Here is a 23,367-nt window from a genome sequence, read left to right on the forward strand (position 1 = left end):
TGCGATCTAGTTTGCGCTAACATTAGATAATCTAGATTGTTACTCTTTGACCGCTTGGTGGATTGTTTGATTGATTGATTGATGCTATGTGACTTTTGCAGAAGATCTTGAATTGACTTCTGGATATTAAGGGGAGGATAGCGTTGGATTCATTGGGCGAGCTGATGTAGATACTTGATATCGGTGTCATGTCTAGCGTCAACATAATTTTCTATGCCACTACTAGTGTACGGTTAAATTTTGATCGTAAAATGAGTATCCAGCCCGTGAAATTGGAACATGCCAAGACAGGAACCCCTATTTTCTTTCGCTAAAGATATTCAAGAAAACTCATACTGCCGAATACCGTTATGTTATGCCTCCAGAATATCTAGTATCGACGTTTGATACCTACACAACAGGGTGGTTGTCTTCCGATTGCTCAAGGATAATAAGTCGATTCAATATTTTCGAGCTGATTCGTGTAAAGAGTGCGTTTAGATTTCTTCAGTAGCCGTAATTAATTCCAATCCACTGACAGTTCAAGTGAGCAAAAGCAGCATGTGCTTCAAGTGTTCTAAAACAGGGAATCACCTTGATGAATGGAGTCTCGCTTCGCGAAATTTCCCATTCTTGGCACAGACCACATGCAGACATCTTAGCGAGTCTTGAACGTGTGTATACTCGATTTAATAACGTGTTTCCAAAACGTGACTTTTTTTGATCTAATCAACTTTTTGCTGAATCCTATATTAAAATAATTCAATTGCTTTCAATTCGATTAATATAGCTTCAAATTGAAAAAACTTTGTATCATAATATAGATCTCAATTTATAGAATCTATAAATAAAGTTTGAATAGAATTGATCAAAAATTTATGGAATTGAAGGTGGTTGAATAAAATCATGATTTTTGGAGTAGTTTTCAGGTTTTTGAACTTTCGAAATTCAATTTTCATTCAACCACTTCCAATTCCATAAATTTTTGATCAATTCTATTCAAACTTTATTTATAGATTCTATCAATTGAGATCTATATTATAATACAAAGTTTTTTCAATTTGAAGTTATATTAATTGAATTGGATTTTCCGATTTCAAAAATTCGACTAGGTGATATTCGAAAAAGTGCTTTTTGGGGGGGAAACACGTTATTAAATTGAGTGTAACAAATTAGCTGTCATGACCAGCGGCAACGACATGAACCTAACGGCAACGTATTGTAAGCTTTGAGATTCATATGTTATCAATTGACAACTTCAAGTACCTTGAGGAATGAGGCGCCTCTTTCTTTTTCTGAGACCTGGGCAATATTGAAATTGGGACGCGGTGGCTGTTTCTGTTCTCGATCGCGATGAAAAGAATTCTTTTTTTCCTTTTCAGGATTCGGGTTATGTATGTATTGATGTAATAATTGATATAGTTTTGGTTGATTGATCTCTGAGACCTATAAAGCGGATCACAGTAAGTACATAATCGCTTGTGTAAAGATGTTCCATTTTCATGAATGGCCACGGGTATTCCTTCAACGGGTAGGAGAAATCTGGTAATGAAGATCCATAACTAAGATCTCAAAATGGAACTCATGTGTGACCGTGACTTACTAAAATCTATCCAGATGAACTCAAGTAGAAAGTTCACATGTGTTGTGCATTATCATTGGAGTTGATAAGGTCTTTAACAAGCTCAGTAAGATTTTGGGAAGTCCCACATCGAGCTCTACCAAAATATTGATGATCTGAGCTAGATGTATCGCAGAAAAAGAGAAGAGGACGAGGAAGGTAAAGGTAGCTTTTCAGAGAAGAGGAGAGTAAGAGAACTCGCAAAAGCCACGATTTGCTCAAAGGTCAAGAACTGTGAGCATGGTATCCAAGATCAGGCATCATTCCCATCAGTATTGTGCACTTCTGTCCGCCTTTTCCAGACCTTTTCAAACCACCGCAGATATTTGCAACCAAGTTGTAAGGAAGTTCAAAAGCATACCACTTGTATTCACTTAAATAGCCCATCTTCTTTATTTTGGTGAGAAATAAGAAAAGCTAGCCCACTTCCATCTAATTTCTTTACCCAATTGTTGCCGTACTGGCCTAATTTCTGCCCACCAGCGTCCATCATGTATTATTCGTAAATGATTCGATGTAACGACGTCCTTTGTCTTTTCTGCTATCCAACAGAAGCCTGACAGCAACTACGAGCACCGATCCCGCGAGGATCCCTGAGAAAGAGGAATGTGGTCGGGCGTCGGCGGCTGTGTGGACTTGGTCGACGCATTGGAGAGCAATTGAAAAGCTTGTGCAATTCGTTGGTTTGTTTCTAGTGGTATGCATTGCTGGAAGAGCCAACTGAAATTGTGCGAATTCTTTCGACTTCAATCCCAGGAGGGGTGAGATACCGAGTTAGTGAAAGTGAAACACAGCGGGTGATTTAAGTAGACAGTATACTCACTGAATTGAAAGGGGAATTTCAGAGGCGAAGTCTAGGAATGAGTATCAGAATGCGCTGCTCAAGCGCCGTCGGAGAAGCCTTTGAAATTGGCAGACAAGAAAAATTGTCAGGAAGAGTCAGTTGAGAAAGGTGGAAATGAGTTGCCCGGGAATCGGGAGTGGGGAGGATGGGAAGAAATTTGAAAAGCTGTCCGAGAAAAAAGAGACTAACGATACTCCTTATAGTTCTGTCAGCGTTGCACTTCGGAAATATCTCACCCTCATAATATAGCACACTCAGCATTTCACTTCAACCTAGCTTCGAGAATTCCAAAATCGGCCGGCCTGCTCAAATGAGAAGAACGGTCGTTTATATAAAGATGTATAATTATCATGAGTGACTCAAAGATTACACACACGGAAAATTCAAAACTCCGGTAGCCTGTACAATAAATAAACGCCCCGAGATGATAAGCTCAATCCATATACTCCATTTCCATTTCCATTTCCAGTGGCTTCATTCCCAAGTTCATTACCCTACATTCGCTTTTGAACGCCAGTTAGGAGATTAGGCAGCTAAAGATCGGAAGTCAGTATGTGGGCTAGATAATAAAGGTAGTAGATCGTTTTCGCTGTGTAATTGTTTTAACACGCACCTATTGTCTTGATGTTCTCAAAACACTATTTACTCTAGCTTTGCCCATCATAGAGATCTATCAAAAGCCTGAAACATCCTCCTACCACAAGGGCAATCTGTGTATCGCCTGTGGTAAGCGTAGCCACGGCAACCTTGTGTTCTCTCCATGGGAACACCACCCATTCCCATACTCCCCGTAGAAACACGTCGGGGAATGAAGCCGCAGGAACATTGCTGCAAAGGTCCAGCGGCAGAAGAGAGATGCTCGTGGTAAGCGTAGCCACGGCAGCCTTGTGTTCTCTCCATGGGAATACCACCCATTCCCATACTGCCCGTAGAAACACCTCGGGGAGTGAAGCCACAGGAACATTGCTGCGAAGCTCTAGCAGCTGAAGACAGATATTCGTGGTAGCTGTAGCCACGGCAGGCCATGGATCTCTCCATTGGAACACCGCCGGCCGAGCTACCACTCACTGAATCACTTCTGCCGTCCATGACACCAGTACCTTGCTGTTGCGAGTCGGCAGTTGAAACCGAAGGATTGCCGTCGTTGTCTGCGACAGCTTGTTGATTTATGGATGGGCGTGGGGACTAGAGATATAGGCTGTTAGTAATCATCTCAAACATCTTCAGGGTTACCGAGATTCATGCTCTACACTTCTCGATGACACTAGGAATGCCAAAGATTTAGTAATATTGTTTGTCGGAATTGAAAACTTGAAAAACACAAATTGCAAAATGAATTGTACTTACAGGAGGAGAAGACGATTTGTCCCTTTGGTTGTTTCCGTTTTCGTTCATTGTTATCGTTGTCGATTTGTTGTTTTACTGTCGTTATTGATGGATGTTGTTATATTTTGGTGTTCCTAGATATTGAAAGTCAATCTGTCACGTAGAAGAATATGATATGCGCCAAGCGGAAAGAAAGCTAAAATTCCACTAAGTTATAGTCAGTCCTGAAGTCACATGAGTTCTCTAGATCTCGAAGACACTGGAAGGGTACAAGCGTGACACCACAAATAGAATAATTGCTGTTCTGGAATTACACGCCGCTGTGGATCTCCATTGAAGTGTAGATCACTCGAAAATACTTGATTCGTAGGAAGTTTGTAACAAGTATTCGATGTAGCTTGCATTGAATCCATGTTTGCGATGGAAAACTTCAGTATTCATCATTTTGCAACTTTTCTGATACATCTTGGACAACATTTCACACAATCTGCAGGCGATAATCATGATGAAATCGTCTCCAAATCTGGACTGAAATTTAACATAAAGGTCTTTTCTTATTCTATATGCAGAGAAGTTCGCATGAGCTTCCCTGTCTCCAGAGAACTATGTGCAGAAAAGTTGGGAAAGCTACCTAGTCAAGATGTCAGGAAGTCGAACTCACGATTGCGAGGTCTCCTCCGTCTAGCAATAAGCCAAAACTTTCTATCCGTTAATTCACGAGGGTCTATCAGACCAGAAATCTCGGTAAAGTTCAAATCATAGAACTGAAAGTAGCAACGCAACCTATCCGTAGGAGTACCACTAAAGGTCATGAGGTATCATAGAAGGGAATAGCAAACCGGTGCTGACCCTATCTATCCGGTCCCTTTCATCTGCTGCCTGGATTATCAAGATTTTTGTAATCAAAACTTTTGTCGGTATGCCACGGGCTCCTGTTTATTGCTGGAGAAGTTGAAAATGATTTGGTGGTGTAATATTTGGCTTCGGATTGAGATCTGGGAACTTCTCTCTAAGATCTCTCGTCTTTTCATGTTGACAACTACCTGCCATCCACTTCATAAGGACTATCGGTTCCATTCCTGCATAGTTTCTGACCTATGTGTGTAATCGGTTTGTAGTTGACAAGGAGAGAACGAAGGGCTGGTTGATGACTCAGAGGATTGGCCACTTCCTCTTTCGGACCCGAAAAATTCATGCAAGGAAGAAGGGGATGCGGCGGTACAGTTTTCATTTCTCACCTAGAAGAAGTCAGTTATCGCGGGATTGCTTATCTTGAGTTATATGTATGCTTACAGTTGTGTACTGCTGAGTATCAAAACCCTGCGTTTGGACGGCAGGCATTTGAAATTGATCATGCGACTGATTAGATAGAGTATCAGTTGCTCTAGGTTCCCATAAGTTTCTCTCTGGGAATAACGGCGAGTGTGGTTCATCAAGAGCTGATACATAATTGAAGGGATATGAGCCCCAATCAGAAAACGAATGGCCCATTTGCTGGAAAGAATAACTTGGTTGTTGGGTATCAATGCGTTGAGGTAATGGAAGGGATTGACAATGGTTATTAAACTGTTGCACTTCATGCGTCAACGGTGCAATCATTCCCTGGCCCATGTGCTGGAAAGACGTCGAGTTTGGGGGTATCTGTCCCATTTGGTCCATGTGCTGGAAAAAGTCTACACTCTGCGGCACTTCTTGTGCTTGGCCCACTTGCTGGAAAGAATCTGCCTCTTCAAACATCCAGGTCTGAGTTGTTTCATCATGATTCAACTGATATTCCTGATAGATTTCGGATAAGCCTGATCCACTGTGCTGAGATTCACATTCTACCTTGAATCTTTCCAGACTGCCAGAATATTTATGGCCCTTTCGTTTGATTGGCTTCTTTTGAATGACCTTAGGAGATAGTTGTTTTGAATTTGCTTTTGTAACTCCTAACTTTCCAGCATGCTTCTTGTTGTGCTCTTCAATTATGATGTCGATGCTATTCTTCTCTCTGCGACGACTGGAAGGTCTTGATGCCATCATGGAATGAGACAAGTCCTCCCTGTGCTTGTTTTCATGTCTGTTATCTTTATCTGACAAGAAGGAGGTTGACAAAGAAAAAGATCGTTCAAGCACAGCTGGTGGTCTTTCGATATTGGAGATTGTGTTGGAAGAGGGCGATGTCGTTGCAAAGGTGGAATGATTTTGATAAAATTGTGATGACGTGCCAGGAGAATCAGTAGTGGGATCTTGAACCAAGGATAGTGATGTCTGCTTAAGACTATTAGCTACTTGTAAGTTGATTGAGAACAAGGGGTAGTATTTACTGTAGAACTTTGAATATTCCCGACACTCTCCTCGAACTTTGTGCCAATTGGCATCATCGACTGAATTTCTGGTTCTTGATCTCCTCTTGCCCCTGCATATGAGGAATACATGTTCTCAAAGGGCTGGTCTTCGCCGTATATTATGGCGGTATCCTTATCTTCGTCAATGTTGTCTTTTTTGAGAACAAGGGGACTTTCTCTTAGCAGGTTAAGGGTTTCATCGTCGTCGTTTGCTTCTAGCAGATCATAGAACTGCCGCTCTCCCCAAATGTCATCAAATAACGACATGATTATTTGAGAAAATTTGAAAGTTGGTAACAAAAGGATTTTTGAGGGAGGAGCGAAAGGCAAGTTATTTTTCGACAGTAGTTGCCAATGAAGGTGGAAACAAAGCAAACTTAATCCACCAGTTCAAGGATTAATCAAATTTTCCCCTCTCGAAAATTAACGAAATTCACCTTTGTGGAAGTTTTTAATGAAATTTAATTGGAGGATAGTTCATCTCACAAATCATAGTTCTTTGGTCTTTTTCTAAATCACAAAACATTCATTGACATGGTAGGATTTTATATATCAAGAGCTTCTGATTTGGAACATCAATTTCATAACAAAGATCACTTAAAATCTACTTGAAGTATATTTCAGCTCTTTGGAAAAGATTGGACTATGTTTGGGAACATTGCAGAATCATCATATTAGGTAGATCCCATCCGAACATCTCCTGCTTTCATCCAAGCCTTAGATTATCCCAAGTTGAATTCTTTCAAGTTAAAATGTATAGTCTTTGATTCAGTCTCCTCTTCAGAATCTGCATCCGATGAATGGGGCTCACTTCTCATTGAACCAAAGTCGAGATTGATTTTCAGTGTCTCTCAAAGGTTGTTTTTGATGCAAAACAAGATAGTCAATATAGTAGCCTTCTCAGAGAACCTACATGATTAGCTCGATAGACTAACAGTAAGGTTAAAAACTTGGACACATGAATCAATCCTAGAGATATAGGTACTAGTTATAGAAGATCAGTGGGAATAGTTGTAGTCATGCATATTCAAGTATTTTCCATAACCACTCCTAGATGAATGAGAGAACACATTGCCGTGTTATCTAAATGTCTTGGCAGAATTATCTCTAACTAGGTAGGTATACAGGTATTTCGAATAGATATTCGTTGTGTCCAGACCAGGGCAGAACCCTCTCTGGCTCTTCATATTCCAAAACGTAGCCGTATACTCATAAGTTCGTCAACTGGCTGCCAAAAACTTAGAACTCCCACCAAATATCCTAACCCAGTATCCTAAGCAGTTTCTTCTTCACGCGATATATAAGTCCAGCAGTGTCTCAAAGGACTAGAAAACGAAACAAATTGGCCCGATTCCCGATGTCTTTGATGTCGCAAAAGCTCGGTATCTCCTCTAGTTGGTCGTGCACCATTTATGTCGATTCCATTCATGAGTAAAAGTAGCACATTGTCGCTAGATGGGTATATAAATCTACCAGGTCCTCTGGGCATGCGGCGGCGTCTGCTCTTAGCCTTCTTAGCCAGGAAGCGTGTGACCCAGGTTCTGGATAGCTTTTGGGAAGAAAGTTTATCTGATGGATTTTTCAGATTGATTAAATTAGGTGGACTAGCATCGTAATTGTTTTCTTGGTCTTCAAGTGATTGTAGTGGGTTGCTAAATAAATGTGCTGCAAACTGAGGCTCGTCTTCTTCTGGACCTTGCTCTTCCTCTTCGTTTATGAACTCAGACATTCCATCTCTAAGGCCTCTGTCGTATAAGAAGTAGTCGTCGTCGCTCAAGTTCTCTTCGCAATCGAAGTATTCCTCCCAGCCTTCGTCTTCATCCTCTTCAACACCTTCATTCTCTTCATCAGAGTCTTTCAGAAAAGCGGCTTCTAGCTCAGACTCTTGATCATTCGCCCCCGCCTCTTCTGGTGATTCGATTTGATTGGCAGGCTTGCCGTCATCTTTTCTTTGATCGGCAGTGAGAGCTTGTTTGATGGCATGCTGAAGAGCTTCAAAGTTGAATCTGCTGTATGTTTCCAGACTCCCCCATCGTCCAAGAATATCCGGCATTTGAGATGAGTTTGATTCAGTAGTTGTTTGTGGCAATTCTAGGGGCTCTGCGACAGTTGCTTGGTACGATTTTGATGGTGAAGTTGAGTTCAGGAAGTTTCTCGGTGATTGGGTTCTGTCAATCTAATGAATAATAAATATTGATCCTTACTATTGAATCATGCGGGAATGTTTTTTTGCTTACCGAATCTGAAACTCGCGTCATACACGCTTCTTCTCTCATCTCATTCTCCTTTGCGATCAGCTGGTTGAGTTTTGCAATTTCTTTGTCTGCCCACTCGGCTTCTATCTCACTATGATGAGACATATCGATCAAATATGAAGAGTTTAAGTAATTTCCTTTTCTCTCAAATAGTTTGGTCAACTGTAAGATGGTGCTATAAAGCCAACGATGTTTCTTAAACCTTAAAGTTAAGTAGATAGATTCTTATATCATGAATATCAAAGTAAACCTCTGGTAAGATCTTATGAAGAAGAAAAGGTCTTTGGAAGACAAGTGGTAGAACTAAATATATGCAATATCGTTGTTCACTGTACAGTTTTGTAGAAGTATCTACGGCTTCCATGTATTGATAGGTTGTAAAAAGATTTGATGAATTTGATCGTATCCCAGGTATCGGTGATTCTCATCAAAGTTCATTGGCATGGAGGAAAGTAGATGACATCAGCCAATAACATCAAGCTATTAATCACTACAATTTATGGACCGAAATATGAAAGCCGTAGTTCGCTGATCGATTGAAGTACACCTAAGTTTGGAATTACATAACTCGCTGTGTGTGAATAAGCGACTGATCATAAAAATCTTCAAAATTGCAGCTCAAACACCGAGGCACAAAGCTGCAGCGCGAACTGTACTCCAACGAGAAAACCACTGCTTATGATCACGCGCCCACGAAGTTCTACAGTCAGAGACTGTATCTTGAACCTGCTTAAGATACGTCAAACAATAACGTAGGTTAGAGCAACCCGGCTTAGGCTTCCTCGTATCAGCGCTTCTCGAATCCACTGTCATATGATCTCGTGGCTTCCATTCTGCTCTCTTCACCTCCGCATATGTTAGTTCTATCCCAAGGTTTTTATATTCTAATCTTCTCAAGACACGCTTTCTAACGCTACCTTTAGGAGATCTTGTCTGGTGTCTTCGTCTTCGATGAGGGTTGATTGCCTTCTGGGAATCTTTGAAACGCGTGACCCAATTTTTGGTGGGCCGACTGGATGCGAGCTCTTGATCTCTAACTACTCTTTCTAATGCAGTTTTTAATCGAAGAGGAATGGAGGTAGAGCATTTTCCATCGGCTCCGCTGGTTTTTTCTGCAACATTTCCTCCGCCTCGAATCGTAGTATTTGCATGCTTCACTGGATTCGTGATTGCTTGCTACATTATCAGTTAGCTCGGGAATTTTGTTGAGAACTCTGGATTCCATGCAATCCGAACCGCAATCAATGTTCAGAGAGCAATCTGATAATACTCTGGGTATTAGGATTTTAACTTCATTCCGAACATGAAAGGTAATTCAGAGCTTCAAAGTCTCCAACTCTTGTACCAGCGCAAATTATTGAGGAATCCGAAAACTTAAATATAGTGCTTACCGAGCTTTGCCGAGCATCTTGATCATCCCTTGACTTTTCTGTATTCTCTCCAGCTAAGATGCCATGCGCGTTTGTAATGTTATCCGCTTTGAACAGATCGATTAACGTCGGGCTTACTGGCGATGCAGAGCGAGAAGATATGTTATTATTGTCGGCCGACGCCAGACCATCGTTTTGAATGCTGCTAATCATCGACTGCAAGTTTTGATCGTCTTCGGCTATCCTCTCTTGCCCCCCCGACTCATCGGCGCCAACAGACTCATTCGGCACGTTCGGTTCGTTGCTGGAAATTGAATTAGAATATTTCGGACGGAAACGGTGAAACCAGCTTAATTTCAGACGTCTTAGTTGCACGAGAGGAGCCCACCATGGTGACGGCACTTTGATTGGGTTGTGTGGATTGGACAGTGTGCGAGCTTCCTTGCGAACACGCTGACGTTGACTGAAACCGTAACGTGTCATCTTTTACCAGAATGGTAGATTCTCGCGTTCAAGTTGCTCTTAAATAAAATGAGTATCAAGTTGTACCAAACTTTCTGGAGGTTCCAAAATTTAACAGTAATTAATGATATAGATGAGATTATGTTGATGTGGGTGATTAAAAAGACTTTGCTTGAAAATCCGAGATCTGTACACAAAATTCCAGTTACCAAGTTTTCGGCAACGTCGATGGAAGGTTCTTTCTTTTTCGAGATTGTGACCCCCTATAACCTGGAGATTATGCTCCTGCGGTACTAATTTCCAGTAAGTTGGAGGTGATTTATCAACGAAATGACGTAATTGATATAGCATCATCATCGGGGAGCCATGTTGAATCAGATATCGACGGTTAAATACATAAAACGACGGTGATCAAGTATTGGATACGGTTGAATTTTGCGCTGTGCAGAACTTCATTACATTGGATCATCACGATATACCTAATTCGTTTGCTATGTAGTACGGTAAGTCTTGTGATATTATAGCTACTCGGAGCTTTGATATTTGCGATAAACCTAGATCTACAGTGGATGAACACTCCCGCTTTGTTATATAAATTCGTCAGCAAGATAACCTCCTCGTACGGTCCTTCAGACTACTACCTAGGTAGAAGGGTGTTGTGTGGCGCGAACTTAAGAAGAACTCTTTCTAAATGCACTAGATGAATGAACTAGACTTTTTAAATATTATAATCCCTTTTTCTATTCCACATTGTCACTATTGTAACAATTTTCAGAATTAATCGAGAGCTTCACCTGCTTACCATGCTGATTTGGCATTTTCTCCCGCATTCAATGTCTTAGTCAAGTTGTTTTACCTGGCCCTCATTTCTAAGCATTCTGTAGATGAAAAAATTATCGCAATTTTTATGTCACCATTTTCAAGCTTCAGTACATGATTTGAGGGTGACAAAGACGTTCGTGCATTCGTAATCTCAACAATATCTTTGGAGAAATGAGTCATTCCTTGAACGCCTTCATTTCATGTCGGATCATAAATCTCTTTAACCGGTATAGAGTTTGGAGAGCAATTGCGCCAATCTTTGGGTTGTTGGTAATTTGATCAGACTGCACGTTGTCAGATAAGGGGATGGACTCATTAAGCGAGTTAAAGTGGGTCTATTAAGCTGCCATCCGACCAGTACAAAAATGACCTCCGAATACATATGAACGCTGATGAAAAACAATCAAATAGGTCCCCCACACATGCCGTGTACGAACGAGATTTCCTATGACAGTACCAGTACTCCAATTATTTACTGACTTCAACTTTCGTATCGACTTCAGCCTCCTCCGCACCGTAATCATTTACAGCCACCAATGTATTCTCCAAATACTCATCAAAGATATCATATGGAGTCCAGCATTTTCTGAGAGATGATGGTATCTTTGAGATTCGTCGCCACCATATCCCTGGTAATCGTCTCAATGTTTCTTCTGCAGCCGTAAGGCATGTATCATGCATGCGAACTTTTCTGGCGTTGATCCTGGTTTCGTAACGAGTTGGATCATCGAAATATGGCATTGCTGAGGGTGAGGGAATACCAGGACTAAGGGTGAACATTGGCAGAAGTCTCAAGATTGGTGTTGGGGGTGGTGCGTATGATGGCGGTGATGAAGGTGAGCGAAGAAGCAATGGCGCTACATCTTCGGCAACCCTCAAAGGCTCTTCCATGTCCAAATCTTCCTCATCACTATACTCGGACTGCGATGCTTCCTCATCTTCGGAGATATTGTTGTGGTCCGATGAAGACATAACGAAATCGCTTTCTCGAATGAAGTCGGTGTTACGAACGGGATCTGTGTTGAGAATGGAATCGTTGTTGCGCATCAACTCGGAGATATCCATCAAATTGATACCCAAAGCATTTCCAAAAGCTCCTCCAAAGCTATGAAAATCATGCATTTGCTCTTCTGCCTGCCTGTAATTCTCATTTGTATTCAAAACTTGATTGTCATTCGCAGCCTCAACTTCTGTTGTTTGTCCTTCAACATTTGATTGTTCAAGGGATATTTCAAGGGACAATTGTGGATCGAGACTGGGATTTTTGTGCGACATGACTGAAAGGAAGGCGCAGACGCCAGTGGAGTATTGATTTTTATTTTCAAGATGCCTCAGCTTGCTGTTCCAACTGGCAGCATAAGACCACCAGGGTTTCTGTCAAACTGATTAGCATAACTTGACGACGATATCGTTAGTGAGGAGTTTGCTCACCTTATGTTCACTGCACTTGTCGTCGAATTGATAGATTGTGCCACTTCGAGGATGTAGAGTTTAAAAGAGAAAATTGAGGGGTTTGTGCGAGAACAAACCTGTTTATTCAGAGAATTCTCGCTTGATCATGGAGTGAATATTGAGAGGTGAATTGTCGTCCCCAAGTTAGTCTTGTGATATCCTGTTCCGAATTTGCGCAGTTGAATCTCTCTTATGATAGTTAAACAAGATCATTGCTATAATTTTGTCTTTCAGAAAACAATACTTAAAGCAACACAATAAAAATGATTTTATGAATTGATACATGAGGTAGTCTGTGGTATGTCTTGAAGAGATTGAACAACTTACAGCAGTGTTATTGATGATAATACCACAAAGAAACTAGATTAACAATTTACATGAAATTCGAAAGTCAATAAACTGTGTGATTGGAGGAAAGAGTGATGAAGTGAAGTGAAGTTTGTGATTCACAATTTCCTATTCCGCCAGCTTATTAATTACATTGTGGGATATCCTAGAATGCAGTTCCATATCTGTGACTTCCTCCACCACCCAGTACCTTCCTCAAAGTTCTTATGCATTCAATATAGTTTTTGTAGAAACCATTATCCTCTGATTTGCATCATGTAGTATAATCTCACATTAATCACTCTTCTGAGAAGTCTCTCATGCCATCAGAACTCATGTGACTCAATGTATCCTTGCGACCATCGAAGTGGGCTAAATTTCCGACATCTGTGTTTCAATGACTTCTCTGTTGCAGTCGCCAAACGCACGCTTATTGTGATCCCATGGCGTTGCAGCCTTCTCTTGCGAGCGAGCAAAGCCTTGTGTACCCGACTGTTTTTCGAAAAGCGCGCCGCAAGCACTGAGACTGGTAGTAGTAGTGATTCTCTGCATTCCTTAGAAGTTGACGACTTGATTGGTGCCGGTGGGAGTGGTATTCTGTCGGTTGTGATGAATGTTGAAGGCTGAACTCTTAAGCTTTCGTCACACGAAGCTTCAATGGAACTTTGAGTTCGTATCTTTTCCTTTAATTTTTCTAGGAGGATAAGTACTTCGTCTTGCTCCTCGAAGAGCTCCACCTTGGTCGTATTGGTTCGATCCATTTCCGGTTTCGAGTTCAAATATGAGTCTGACTTGTGATTTGGAAGTTTCTTCGAGATGTCGTGGTAAAATGGGATTTGCACTGGATTTGATCAATGAGTTTTCTGTTGAAAATTTTCAGAAAAATAATTCTCGCTTCTTATATATCTATCATTATTGGCTCTATAATTAGCGCCGTCGCCCAGAAAGGGCCAGTATCTCTAGTCAATGGCCAATCTAAAGCTAGTGAATGGTTCGGTTCTAGCCTGGACTACTTATCTTCACCGTAATATAATCTGTTTCAAATGCGAGAAAGATTTGTTCCATCGAGCTTCTAGGTTTGGTTTGTGGTTTTCATAATCTAGTTGGGTGTTTCCAAATGCGATCGGTTAACTGTCATAATTGATGGGACATTGAATAAACGTGAGCACACATATCTCAATTATTTTCTGTAAACTTATCACAGACTTCTCTTATTGTTACATATGCATAATTCTCTGATGTGGTGGGTTGAAGATATATATTATGTGGACTGTTCTGAACTAAAAAATGCTTTGCTATGGATTGATCTACCCCAACGTCCCAAGGATAGCTTCTTTCAAACCTCGCTGTGCTATCCAATTTGCTGAAATGCTTGGCAATACTATCGTTATATTCCTTCTCAAATGATGTAGCTTCTACTAAAGTTAAGAATGAGCACTCATCTCCCAGTCCTGTAAAAATAGAATCAACTCACCCTCTTCACTTGACCCTCTCCCGCTATTTATCAATAGTATAGTGGATCCTGGGTATCATTAAGATACTTTCGCCTACAGCCAGGCTTCATTCTCGCCGGTCCACTGCCTTGCTCTCCCGTCTCTGGTGTTCCATCACACCATTCACAGTAACAATCTTCAAACATATGGGGACCTTGGCAAACAAGAAAACGACATCTGATCACCTCCGGACTCACTATCTCCTCTGGGATAGAAAAGTATCTGGCAGTATCAATTACAAGTATCCGCATGATGGTTCTTCGCATATTCCCCCATGCAACTACACTTTCTTGATATTCGAACTCCGCATACTCTCTTGGGAGTTTCATTTCAAGAACATAACCGAGTGAATTGGTCTTAGACTCAGGTTCTTTAGATGTAGCCATATTCTCATCGCTAGTTGCGAAATCAGTTGAGGAAATGCTTCTCGTTTCGACGGTCATTACTGCTTGTTGATAAGACTACCTGGTTTCTATAATATGGATATATGAGACAATTAATGATGTGATTAAGGTGATTAAGGTGATTATGAAGGTAATTTTGAAAGCTATGCGATTGAGAATACTTCTGAAAGCTCTTCTAGGTTGGTATTAGAATTCAAATACTATTTGTACTGGCCTTTGAAAGAGCTAATGAGTACTAGTCACTGAGCTAAACTAAATGTAACTAAAATCTTAATCTTTCAATTACCTATGCCAAGATCCTCGTGAAATCTTGACATCCAGCCCTATGTTTAACTCCTTCCCATTCATATCTGACCATCTATTCATGTTACTCTCAAATTTCAGACAATGGATACACATCTATACATTTAAATAGCTTCAAAATCTTTCCATATGCATGTACAAAGAACTTTTGACAGCATTAAAAATTTAAAATCCCTGACTTTGCTATTTAGAAATAATTAATGACCAAACTTTTATCCCTATCACAGATTTATTCGAAAACTAGGATGTTCCCAAAGACAATTTTGATAAAACTAGTTATAAGACTGTCAGGAAGAAGTTCCTCTAAGGTAGATTAGTTGACATAATTCCAGTCTACTTTTTCACCATAGAGAATCATTGACTTATTTTCAATTCACAAGGGTATCGGTTCATCACTCAATGTCAGAATTCTCACAGCGATGCTTCTCGGGTATCAACTCAATCTATTCTTAATAAATATAATTATTGCTTTTTGCTCTTTCACCCTATCCTAAAAGCTAAGTCATTAAATTAAATTCAAATAGCAGACACGATTATAGGCCACTCGTAAATTAGCTCAGGATTATGCGGATAGTGGAGAGAATCTCATAGTCTAAGCTTCTAGAAAAGAAGATATAGACTTATAACAACGATCATATAATTTGAGTGTCATATCTTGCTCCGCAGTTCGAACCCATTTCGATTCTCGCAAAGTCGTCCATATATTTAGACCGCCTGCCAACTTCCCGGCATAACAATATGCGGACGACGTGCTCTTTCAAATGGTCTGCAAGCAATCATTGATCGCCAAAGCCCCGGTTGAGCTGCAATAACAGCCCGAGCCGAAGACCCCGTCTTCTCAACTCCATTCAAGCTATGCATTGTGTTTGTGTCGTCGATCTCGACAAATTCCGAGTTGCATCCACAAGAGCACTCTTCTTTGCAAGTTTGATTTGGTGAAACCGCAGCTTCCTCCTCGAACATTGAGACAAAGCTATCCCCGAGATAGGAATCAAAATCGCTATCAGCATCCTCTTCATATGTGGGGACGCCCAAATCTTGGATCGATTCCGTCGCCATTCCTACTGTATCCCATCCACATCTATCAAAATCTTTTTCTTTGTCAATGATTTCTCCCTGCAGAAGACTGTAACGCTTCGAGCCATCACCAGCTTTTGCTTCACGTGTGCCATGTTCTTGTGGTAAAGGTCTTGAAAACCAATCATCGCAGAATTCAAGTGGTTCGTCACTCCCCTCGACTGTACAGCCATCTTCCTCGTCTTCCTCGAACTTCCCAACTGCCTCATCAATGTCGGCATGGTTTGCATCGTTCTCATAGTTAGAGATTCCTAAGATTGCGGCTCTGCGAGCGGCTCTGAGCTTTTCTTGTTTCTTCTTCTTTTCTTCTGCTGCAATAGCTCTTGCGCCTTCGTGAGTATACTATTTGTTGCGAGACTAGTTAGCATGTGATCGCGCATGATCCCAACCGGCTCCTTCAATTTTTCCTTGGCAAATTAACTTACTGGACATGGTTTCACTGGTTCGGGATATGACCAGGAATCGCGTTCTTCATCCGGATCCCCAAAATGTCTAAGTTCATTTTCCAAACCTCCAACAAGGACTGCGCCATCGTAGTCTGTATTTTTGACAGTGCGCCATCCAATAGCGCGCAATATTTGAGGTGAGAACATTTTAATGGTGTATTTTTCTTGTGAGTGCGATTTTTTTCAGATTTGTCTGCGCCCGGGGTCTTGTAGAAAGTAAGTGAGAATGGATGGCTTTCTGGATTTCTTTCGAGGGCGGGAAAGTAGCTGATATAGATAGAAACATATCGCACATTCAAGTTGATGATCTTGGTAACTTGGTAGGATACTGTAAGAACCGTAAAAATCGTAATCACATATTAATGTCCAGCTTTTAGTCTATCGAAATAAAAATAGTGAATGGAGATCACTGCCGTACGTACGATATTATTAAGATTCATCTGCCGGAGTTCAAGTAAGCTAAGAAAAAATGGCAACAATCACTATCAACAAGGAAGGAACGGATAATAATATGAATCTCTCAAATTGCAGGCTATCTCAATAATCCTAAAAGTAACTAATATATTCATCTTCACCTAAGACCCTAACTTCATCGTCCTATCGCTCTGTCTCTGTTATAATATTTCCCAATTCCAATTAAGTTGAAGATTGGTCTTTCTACTTCATCAAAGTTACTTAACTGGAATTCATCTCTAACTCCTGCCGTGAAAATTATTGCGCTAGATAAGGAAAGCCCTCTCTTCACATACCACCTTCCTTCCGTGCAGCCTAGATATAGCATCTAGATCCCTCTTCACGAATGACTGTCTGGCAGTGTCTCAAATTTGATGGAGTCCAACCCCAAGTTGTTGGTTCCTATGAAGTCAGATTGTCAGTACCACACAGGGTGACGAGGTTTCAAATGAAATGATGGGAATCAGCTATTATTATAAGTTAAGGTGATTCAAAACCTGAATCAAGTATACGAAATCAAGAAATATGCAGACTTACAGAACTACGATAGAACACTCTTGTAGGATGAGCTTCATATTCGCTAGCCTTTACTGTCGTGAAGGACACTTGAATGCAAACCACGTCTTTTCCCATCAATGGGTGATCAATTTGAATCTCTTCTTCAACCTCCTCAAGCTCTGAATGAGAACTGTAGCACGAATCACTATCCCAAATATCGAAGCCACCAAGTTCAGGAGCGCCTTGAACAGAACCAATTCCCAAGTCACAATCGTCCACTACAACGGGGAAATCGCCCTGCCAGTTATCAAGAGTAAGCTCGGTGACTGCTGTAGTTTGATTGTTATCTTGGGCTTGATCCTTCGATTCTTCGATTTCAGGAATGATGCCGAGGAATGCATTTGTATATGAGTATTGGGCAGAGTAGGGTACTGCTCTAGGAATTCTGGATGTCATGTTTGTGCCCAGCTTTCTGTTCTTGGGAGAAATGCTTTCTTCAGGAACGGTGACTACAGCAGCGATATCGTCATTCGACAATGTCTCGAATTTCAATGCGTAATCGTAAGAGTCCATGGTATCTTCGTCGTCAGAGAAATCAATAGTCTGGAGTATTTAACATTAAAAGTGCAATCAAACAGTTGTGAATTATCCATACCTCGTAGTCTCTGAAATCAGATCCTTCTCCTATAGCTGTCTCACTATCAAATTTAGATGTATCAACAAAGTGTCTAGCAGGTGGAGCATCGATGCATTGCTCTTCGAATTCGTCGTTGGCTTCGTCGGCCCAGGATTTGGTCATTGGTGGTAATAAGTTCGCTAAAGACATAGGTGGAACGATTTTCTGTTGTGAGTTAGGGGGTAGCTGCTGTATATATCTTAAATAGATATAGTGGTAGATATCTCAATATAGATCGTTGATCTACTAATTAGTTGCAGGTGTGCTAAGTTGTTGTAAACAGTTGTTCGAAAGTAGAGAGTCAGTGGCCTGATATTCGTTTTTTAAAGTGTTTGGGTTCAAAAAACATTGCTTTGTAGTGAATTGGTTTATTTATATTTATAATTTGATTCACGTAATGAGAAATTTAAATATGTGTGAGTAGATGAGGGGTGCCACACTAATCCCAATCATTGGTACTAGCCGTATTTCGAAAACCCTTTTACTTTACTGGTCAGGTAGCTGTACATCTAAAACTTATTGGAAAGCAATTTATGTTAAGAGATCGTATGGAGCAAATAAGCACAAGGATGTAACGGTTTTGTGTAGCAGTAGTCATGACGCAGTATGAAGGAGTGTTTTACACATCAAAATTTCGAGATTCACAAATCGACGATAGTAGGTATACGGCTATGGATGCAATAATCCTCCAAGCTCACACAGTGCCGCCTTTTTGTATCACAGAAGATCCTCACTGAGGCTCAGAAGCAAATGGAGAAATTATGAACTGAATTCTGCTATCTAGTCAGGGTGACCTGAGATGCGTCGTAGAATGTGATAGAATCACTGGTACTCAAACTCTGCATCATAACCGTACATCCATTTTCTACCATTTATACATCCGATATAATTATCAAAGCATCTTTATCGGCGGTCTTGTGAATTCCCCCATACTCTCTCCTCCCCGTCTTTCCTATGGGAACATGACTTCTCTCAAGGGGGACTGTTTCTTGACCCACAAAGGAGTCTCGCTCTTGACTCTCCACTCTTCACCACCTGGCCACAATAATGCTTCTCGTAACTTAGAATCCTCGACCTGTTACTCTGTCAATTCATTTTGTGTGGCTATTTTTAGTCGTAAGACGCTCACCTTTTCTTTTGCTTCTTTTTCTATTGCCATATTCAATTTCTTGTAGAACACACGATCGAAATGGCTCATTTCGCAACCGGCTATTCCACTGATATTAATCTGAAGATTTGTCGTATCCTTGAGGGAATCGTCGAGGTTATTTTTGTTGCTCGCACCATCTGGCAATTTGCCGACGTCAACCTACGATGTCTTCGATTAGTGTTTTTGCTTCATCAAGATGGCAACGTCTTTTCAAGCTGTCATGGGAACTGGCGAAGGAAAGATGACAGGGGGGAAGATGAAAAGTTCTAGTAACTTACTGCCTCTTTGGTATCATCTACCCTATCGGAAGTCATCTTCGCTCTTTTATTTTCGCTGTTGGTCATTGTGTATCGATGAATGTAGAATACTTTTCAAAATGATTTTGCAGTGGAAATCTTACTGTTTTTAAGAAGATTGGAAACGAAAAGCTAACACACGTCATGTTTTGGTTTGGGGTACTAAAACTTGGCTAGATACTACTAGTGTCACCAATAATTCGGTTATTGGAGCTCTCAAGGGGCTAGACAATGTTAGTGGAAAAAACTTTTCGCTTATTGACCTAGTATACATGCCAAAAAGTCTAGTATCGTACCTATGGAATTGATCTTGTATGGAGTTAATGAAAGACATGACATACCATGGAACTCTCATCGCTATTTGGCTGGTAACCAGGCGCTACTTGCCCCTACCATAACCCAAAAGCTCTAGGGAACCACGTGGGTCTCAGGTCTAGCTCGATCTCAAATGGCTCGCTCACAAAAGTAATTGTTCAACATCTCAAAACGAGTTCATCCAAATCTATGAGACAGACTTAACCGATACTTCTGAACATCAATTGCATACCATTGTAGACAAATAGAATCTATCAAAGGCGGCAATGAATGTTAACATGGGAATGAACAGACCCTCGAAATCGATGAAACGACAAACTACTGCCCAATTTCTGCAGCGATGAATTGTGATCGAACCTTTGAAGATTTGGAAGTTTAAGGAAGCCATTAGACAGAAATGTATATAATAAAGACAGGTAGAGGAAAGTTAATGTACCTCTACATCTATCATAGAATATCGATTTCCATCTGCACACACGTCAAGCACAGCACAATCATGAACTAGCCAAAAGATTGCACGAAGCTTCCAATGCTTCTCAAATTGTGCAATGTTTACCACCGATGCCAACCTATGCCTTACTGTATTCCAACCACATCACCAGTCTTCCTACCTGTAATCCTCGATGTTTATCTCCAACCAAATCGCCGAATCCGCCTCGTCCGTAAAAATCCCCCAGTGGGTGTCAATCACTACCCTCGCCCCCACCCTCGGGTACCTTACTGTCCTCCGCAACAAGAGTCCAACATTTCCTCAGAGGGCTTGGTTGCGCACAAGGAAAGTTTCCATATTTTTCATCCGCTTTCGTTTGCTCCACTTCTGTGCTCTTGATGCCATACACAATTAACAAAACCTCCTCTTTTCGTTTCTCTCGTTTCTTTATTCTCTCCTGTCTAGCTTTGTCGCGGTCTGATAGTTTTACGATTTCTGATGTCGACTTGTCATTCTCAACCGTAGTGGATTCATCTTCCAGCAGCGGCATTGCTGTTCTGGTTTCAGAGTGATATCTCTTAGGTGTGAATGGGTTTGAATAGACAAGGTTCTATGGAGAGAAAGTTTTAGCATATTTTCTTTTTGAATGGTGAGTGAGGGGAGTTCTAACTGGAGATTAATCTTATACTAGATCAGATAGGTGAAGTAGGTGAAAGTCCAACAAACTCCTGGAATCCAATCTTTGTATAAAAATATCAAGTTCTGTAAATCAAGCCGGTAGATTTGTGAAAGGTTTTGTTTCTTCACAAGAGTTTGCTTTGTATTTGTACCCGGGTCTTTGACACCCGAGGCTATTGTACTGCAGCTCAAATTCACTACTCCTATCACATAACATTTTTTCCCCAATCTTTTGGCCTTTTTTCAGATCTACCTAAGTCCTCGAACCACTCTTTCATAGTGAATACGGTTCCTGGTAATTGAAGAACAATGATTTGGTGAACTCTGCGGCACCAGTTGCTGTATGCATTCACAAAGAACTTTCCAATGCTGACCTGAATCTACCTAGCTACAGTACAGAGTTGTATTGTCTTGTATGACTTGATTCATTCATGGCTTTAGTAGTTCCATGATGCTCTAAGATCACAGAAATACTACAAGAACATAATTCGCTGTATCCAGCTAGTATACTAGAAGATTGTCACTTAGGCAAGCCTCGAAGAAGGTTATAAAGTGTAAATACTTGTTCATTTGTACAATGGTAATAAGTAATAAATAGTATTAAAGAAGATAGATACAGCGCTTCTGTTTATCAATTCATCACAATTCCGCCATCAATGACCAACGTTTGTCCTGTCATATAATCACTATCTGGACTTGCCAGATAACTAACACATTTGGCCACATCTTCTGGAACGCTCGTTCTTCCAAGTAAGATGAGATCATCAGTATACTTCTTGATCGTCTCTCCTTTCTTAACACCTTTCGTCTTTCCCAGCTCCTCGTCAATCAAATCCCACATGGCAGTGCCAACTATGCCCGGTGCGTAGCCATTGACAGTGATCTTATGTTCTGCCATTTCCATAGCAAAGGCTTGAGTGAAACCTCTCACGGCAAACTTTGAAGCACTGTAGTGGGAAAGCATAGCGAATGGCTTGAAAGCAACGATACTAGGGAATCACTTAATAAATAATCAAGTGATTTAATTTCGATTCGCTTTGGACATACCTGGCAGCACCAATTATCTTTCCACCTCCGCCTTGCTTGATCATTTGCCTCGCAGCAGCGCTGTAGCAATTGAAAATTCCAAAGACATTGACGTCAAACATCTTCCGAACTTCGTCCTCAGATAGTGATAAGAGCGACTTAACTTGTGCAATCCCGGCATTTGCAATCATGACATTCAAGTTTCCTAGATTCTTAACTGAAGCCTCAATGAGACCTTCGACCTCAGACAGTTTGGACACATCTGCGGCGTGGCCATATGATGCTCGGCCCATACCCTGTATCTCTTTCACCACCTTTAAGCCATTTAGTACTCTGCAGACAATAGAGAGTTTTCCGAATACCAACCTCGTCGATACCAGCTTGATTTGCAGGAATATCATTTATACAAACGTCAAAGCCATCCTCTGCCAGCCTAATTGCGATGGCCTTGCCGCTATTTACTCGTTAACTGGTTGAGACTTTCCGAAGAAGCTTCTGAGACCTCACATTCCCCTCGCAGATCCCGTAACAATGACCGTTCTCTTTCCATAATCTCTGGTAACTGCAGTGCTGCTTGCCATTTTAACTTTAAGCTGTGATCCGAAGCGAGTTCTGGGGATTGCACAAACAGTCGATGTGCTTCGCTGAAAAGGTTGGAGGAAGGACTTTATGATCTGAAGTTCTAGCAGGAGCCATAAGTAACAGTGCGGGGGACCGCCGGTAGTACAATAACATCATGGATTCATTCCGTACGCCCATGAAATGATTCTGCCAAACGTAGAGAGAGGGGTAGATAAGATTCGCGGGGTCAATTATCTACCCCACACAAGCCCCATGTTGCAGTGTAGCTTCCTATTGGTCACCAGCTATAGCGCTATGCCTGTGCGTAGTATATCTCGGATCTCTCTGTCAAAAATGCGAGTACTAGTCATTCCTTGGAAGAACATAGGCCGCCGGTGAGCTCGAAAATTGGTAATTTATGACAATAACATAACAATATCCATTCTATTGTGGAGATGCTTCGTTCCCAGAATTAGAGAAAGCCCTCACATGATTACCTAGGTACACAGCTAGCAGATCTGTTCATGATTCCTTTGCATACCCCTACCAAGAAAACGAGAGTCGCACATTGTTCTACAACTCATTCGTGTCGCCAAAGTCGTTACACCGTCACCTCGAGGCTCTCAACTCCATCCATTGAACACCCCAAGTACCAATTTACTCTCCATCTATGGTGCCAACGATACTTACAGATCTGGCTTTTCTTTCGGGGCCCAGATTCGATATCGAAGTTATGAATCTTGTTTCAGATGGCAATATCTTGTGTTTCCTCT

General features: G+C 41.1%; 11 protein-coding genes across 11 annotated transcripts; all 11 read right to left on the reverse strand.

Moving 5' to 3' along the window:
- Window positions 1–3,104: 3,104 nt before the first annotated feature.
- Window positions 3,105–3,839, reverse strand: EAE98_000340 (uncharacterized protein; the record flags this gene model as incomplete). The annotated part of the gene is made up of 2 exons (XM_038947958.1): window positions 3,105–3,629; window positions 3,792–3,839. 2 exons carry the CDS (start codon window positions 3,837–3,839, stop codon window positions 3,105–3,107), a joined length of 573 nt encoding a protein of 190 aa, XP_038815635.1.
- Window positions 3,840–4,834: 995 nt separating this feature from the next.
- Window positions 4,835–6,367, reverse strand: EAE98_000341 (uncharacterized protein; the record flags this gene model as incomplete). Its single annotated transcript, XM_038947959.1, has 3 exons — window positions 4,835–5,008; window positions 5,064–6,023; window positions 6,080–6,367. 3 exons carry the CDS (start codon window positions 6,365–6,367, stop codon window positions 4,835–4,837), a joined length of 1,422 nt encoding a protein of 473 aa, XP_038815636.1.
- Window positions 6,368–7,373: 1,006 nt separating this feature from the next.
- Window positions 7,374–8,460, reverse strand: EAE98_000342 (uncharacterized protein; the record flags this gene model as incomplete). Its single annotated transcript, XM_038947960.1, has 2 exons — window positions 7,374–8,276; window positions 8,338–8,460. 2 exons carry the CDS (start codon window positions 8,458–8,460, stop codon window positions 7,374–7,376), a joined length of 1,026 nt encoding a protein of 341 aa, XP_038815637.1.
- A 513-nt stretch (window positions 8,461–8,973) lies between these two features.
- On the reverse strand, window positions 8,974–10,208 carry EAE98_000343 (uncharacterized protein; the record flags this gene model as incomplete). Its single annotated transcript, XM_038947961.1, has 2 exons — window positions 8,974–9,531; window positions 9,747–10,208. 2 exons carry the CDS (start codon window positions 10,206–10,208, stop codon window positions 8,974–8,976), a joined length of 1,020 nt encoding a protein of 339 aa, XP_038815638.1.
- Window positions 10,209–11,477: 1,269 nt separating this feature from the next.
- EAE98_000344 (uncharacterized protein) lies at window positions 11,478–12,284 on the reverse strand (the record flags this gene model as incomplete). The annotated part of the gene is made up of 1 exon (XM_038947962.1): window positions 11,478–12,284. The coding sequence occupies one exon, from the start codon at window positions 12,282–12,284 to the stop codon at window positions 11,478–11,480; it is 807 nt and encodes a 268-aa protein (XP_038815639.1).
- A 2,008-nt stretch (window positions 12,285–14,292) lies between these two features.
- EAE98_000345 (uncharacterized protein) lies at window positions 14,293–14,724 on the reverse strand (the record flags this gene model as incomplete). Its single annotated transcript, XM_038947963.1, has 1 exon — window positions 14,293–14,724. The coding sequence occupies one exon, from the start codon at window positions 14,722–14,724 to the stop codon at window positions 14,293–14,295; it is 432 nt and encodes a 143-aa protein (XP_038815640.1).
- A 969-nt stretch (window positions 14,725–15,693) lies between these two features.
- On the reverse strand, window positions 15,694–16,658 carry EAE98_000346 (uncharacterized protein; the record flags this gene model as incomplete). Its single annotated transcript, XM_038947964.1, has 2 exons — window positions 15,694–16,407; window positions 16,491–16,658. 2 exons carry the CDS (start codon window positions 16,656–16,658, stop codon window positions 15,694–15,696), a joined length of 882 nt encoding a protein of 293 aa, XP_038815641.1.
- A 621-nt stretch (window positions 16,659–17,279) lies between these two features.
- EAE98_000347 (uncharacterized protein) lies at window positions 17,280–18,288 on the reverse strand (the record flags this gene model as incomplete). The annotated part of the gene is made up of 3 exons (XM_038947965.1): window positions 17,280–17,366; window positions 17,502–18,065; window positions 18,118–18,288. 3 exons carry the CDS (start codon window positions 18,286–18,288, stop codon window positions 17,280–17,282), a joined length of 822 nt encoding a protein of 273 aa, XP_038815642.1.
- An 802-nt stretch (window positions 18,289–19,090) lies between these two features.
- EAE98_000348 (uncharacterized protein) lies at window positions 19,091–19,632 on the reverse strand (the record flags this gene model as incomplete). Its single annotated transcript, XM_038947966.1, has 3 exons — window positions 19,091–19,213; window positions 19,268–19,447; window positions 19,567–19,632. 3 exons carry the CDS (start codon window positions 19,630–19,632, stop codon window positions 19,091–19,093), a joined length of 369 nt encoding a protein of 122 aa, XP_038815643.1.
- A 950-nt stretch (window positions 19,633–20,582) lies between these two features.
- EAE98_000349 (uncharacterized protein) lies at window positions 20,583–20,879 on the reverse strand (the record flags this gene model as incomplete). Its single annotated transcript, XM_038947967.1, has 1 exon — window positions 20,583–20,879. The coding sequence occupies one exon, from the start codon at window positions 20,877–20,879 to the stop codon at window positions 20,583–20,585; it is 297 nt and encodes a 98-aa protein (XP_038815644.1).
- A 759-nt stretch (window positions 20,880–21,638) lies between these two features.
- On the reverse strand, window positions 21,639–22,614 carry EAE98_000350 (uncharacterized protein; the record flags this gene model as incomplete). Its single annotated transcript, XM_038947968.1, has 4 exons — window positions 21,639–21,996; window positions 22,055–22,347; window positions 22,400–22,487; window positions 22,541–22,614. The coding sequence occupies 4 exons, from the start codon at window positions 22,612–22,614 to the stop codon at window positions 21,639–21,641; spliced, it is 813 nt and encodes a 270-aa protein (XP_038815645.1).
- Window positions 22,615–23,367: the final 753 nt, after the last annotated feature.

The sequence above is a fragment of the Botrytis deweyae genome, assembly GCF_014898535.1.
Source record: "Botrytis deweyae strain B1 chromosome Unknown BDEW_001, whole genome shotgun sequence".
In the NCBI taxonomy this organism is placed as follows: Eukaryota; Fungi; Ascomycota; class Leotiomycetes; order Helotiales; family Sclerotiniaceae; genus Botrytis; species Botrytis deweyae.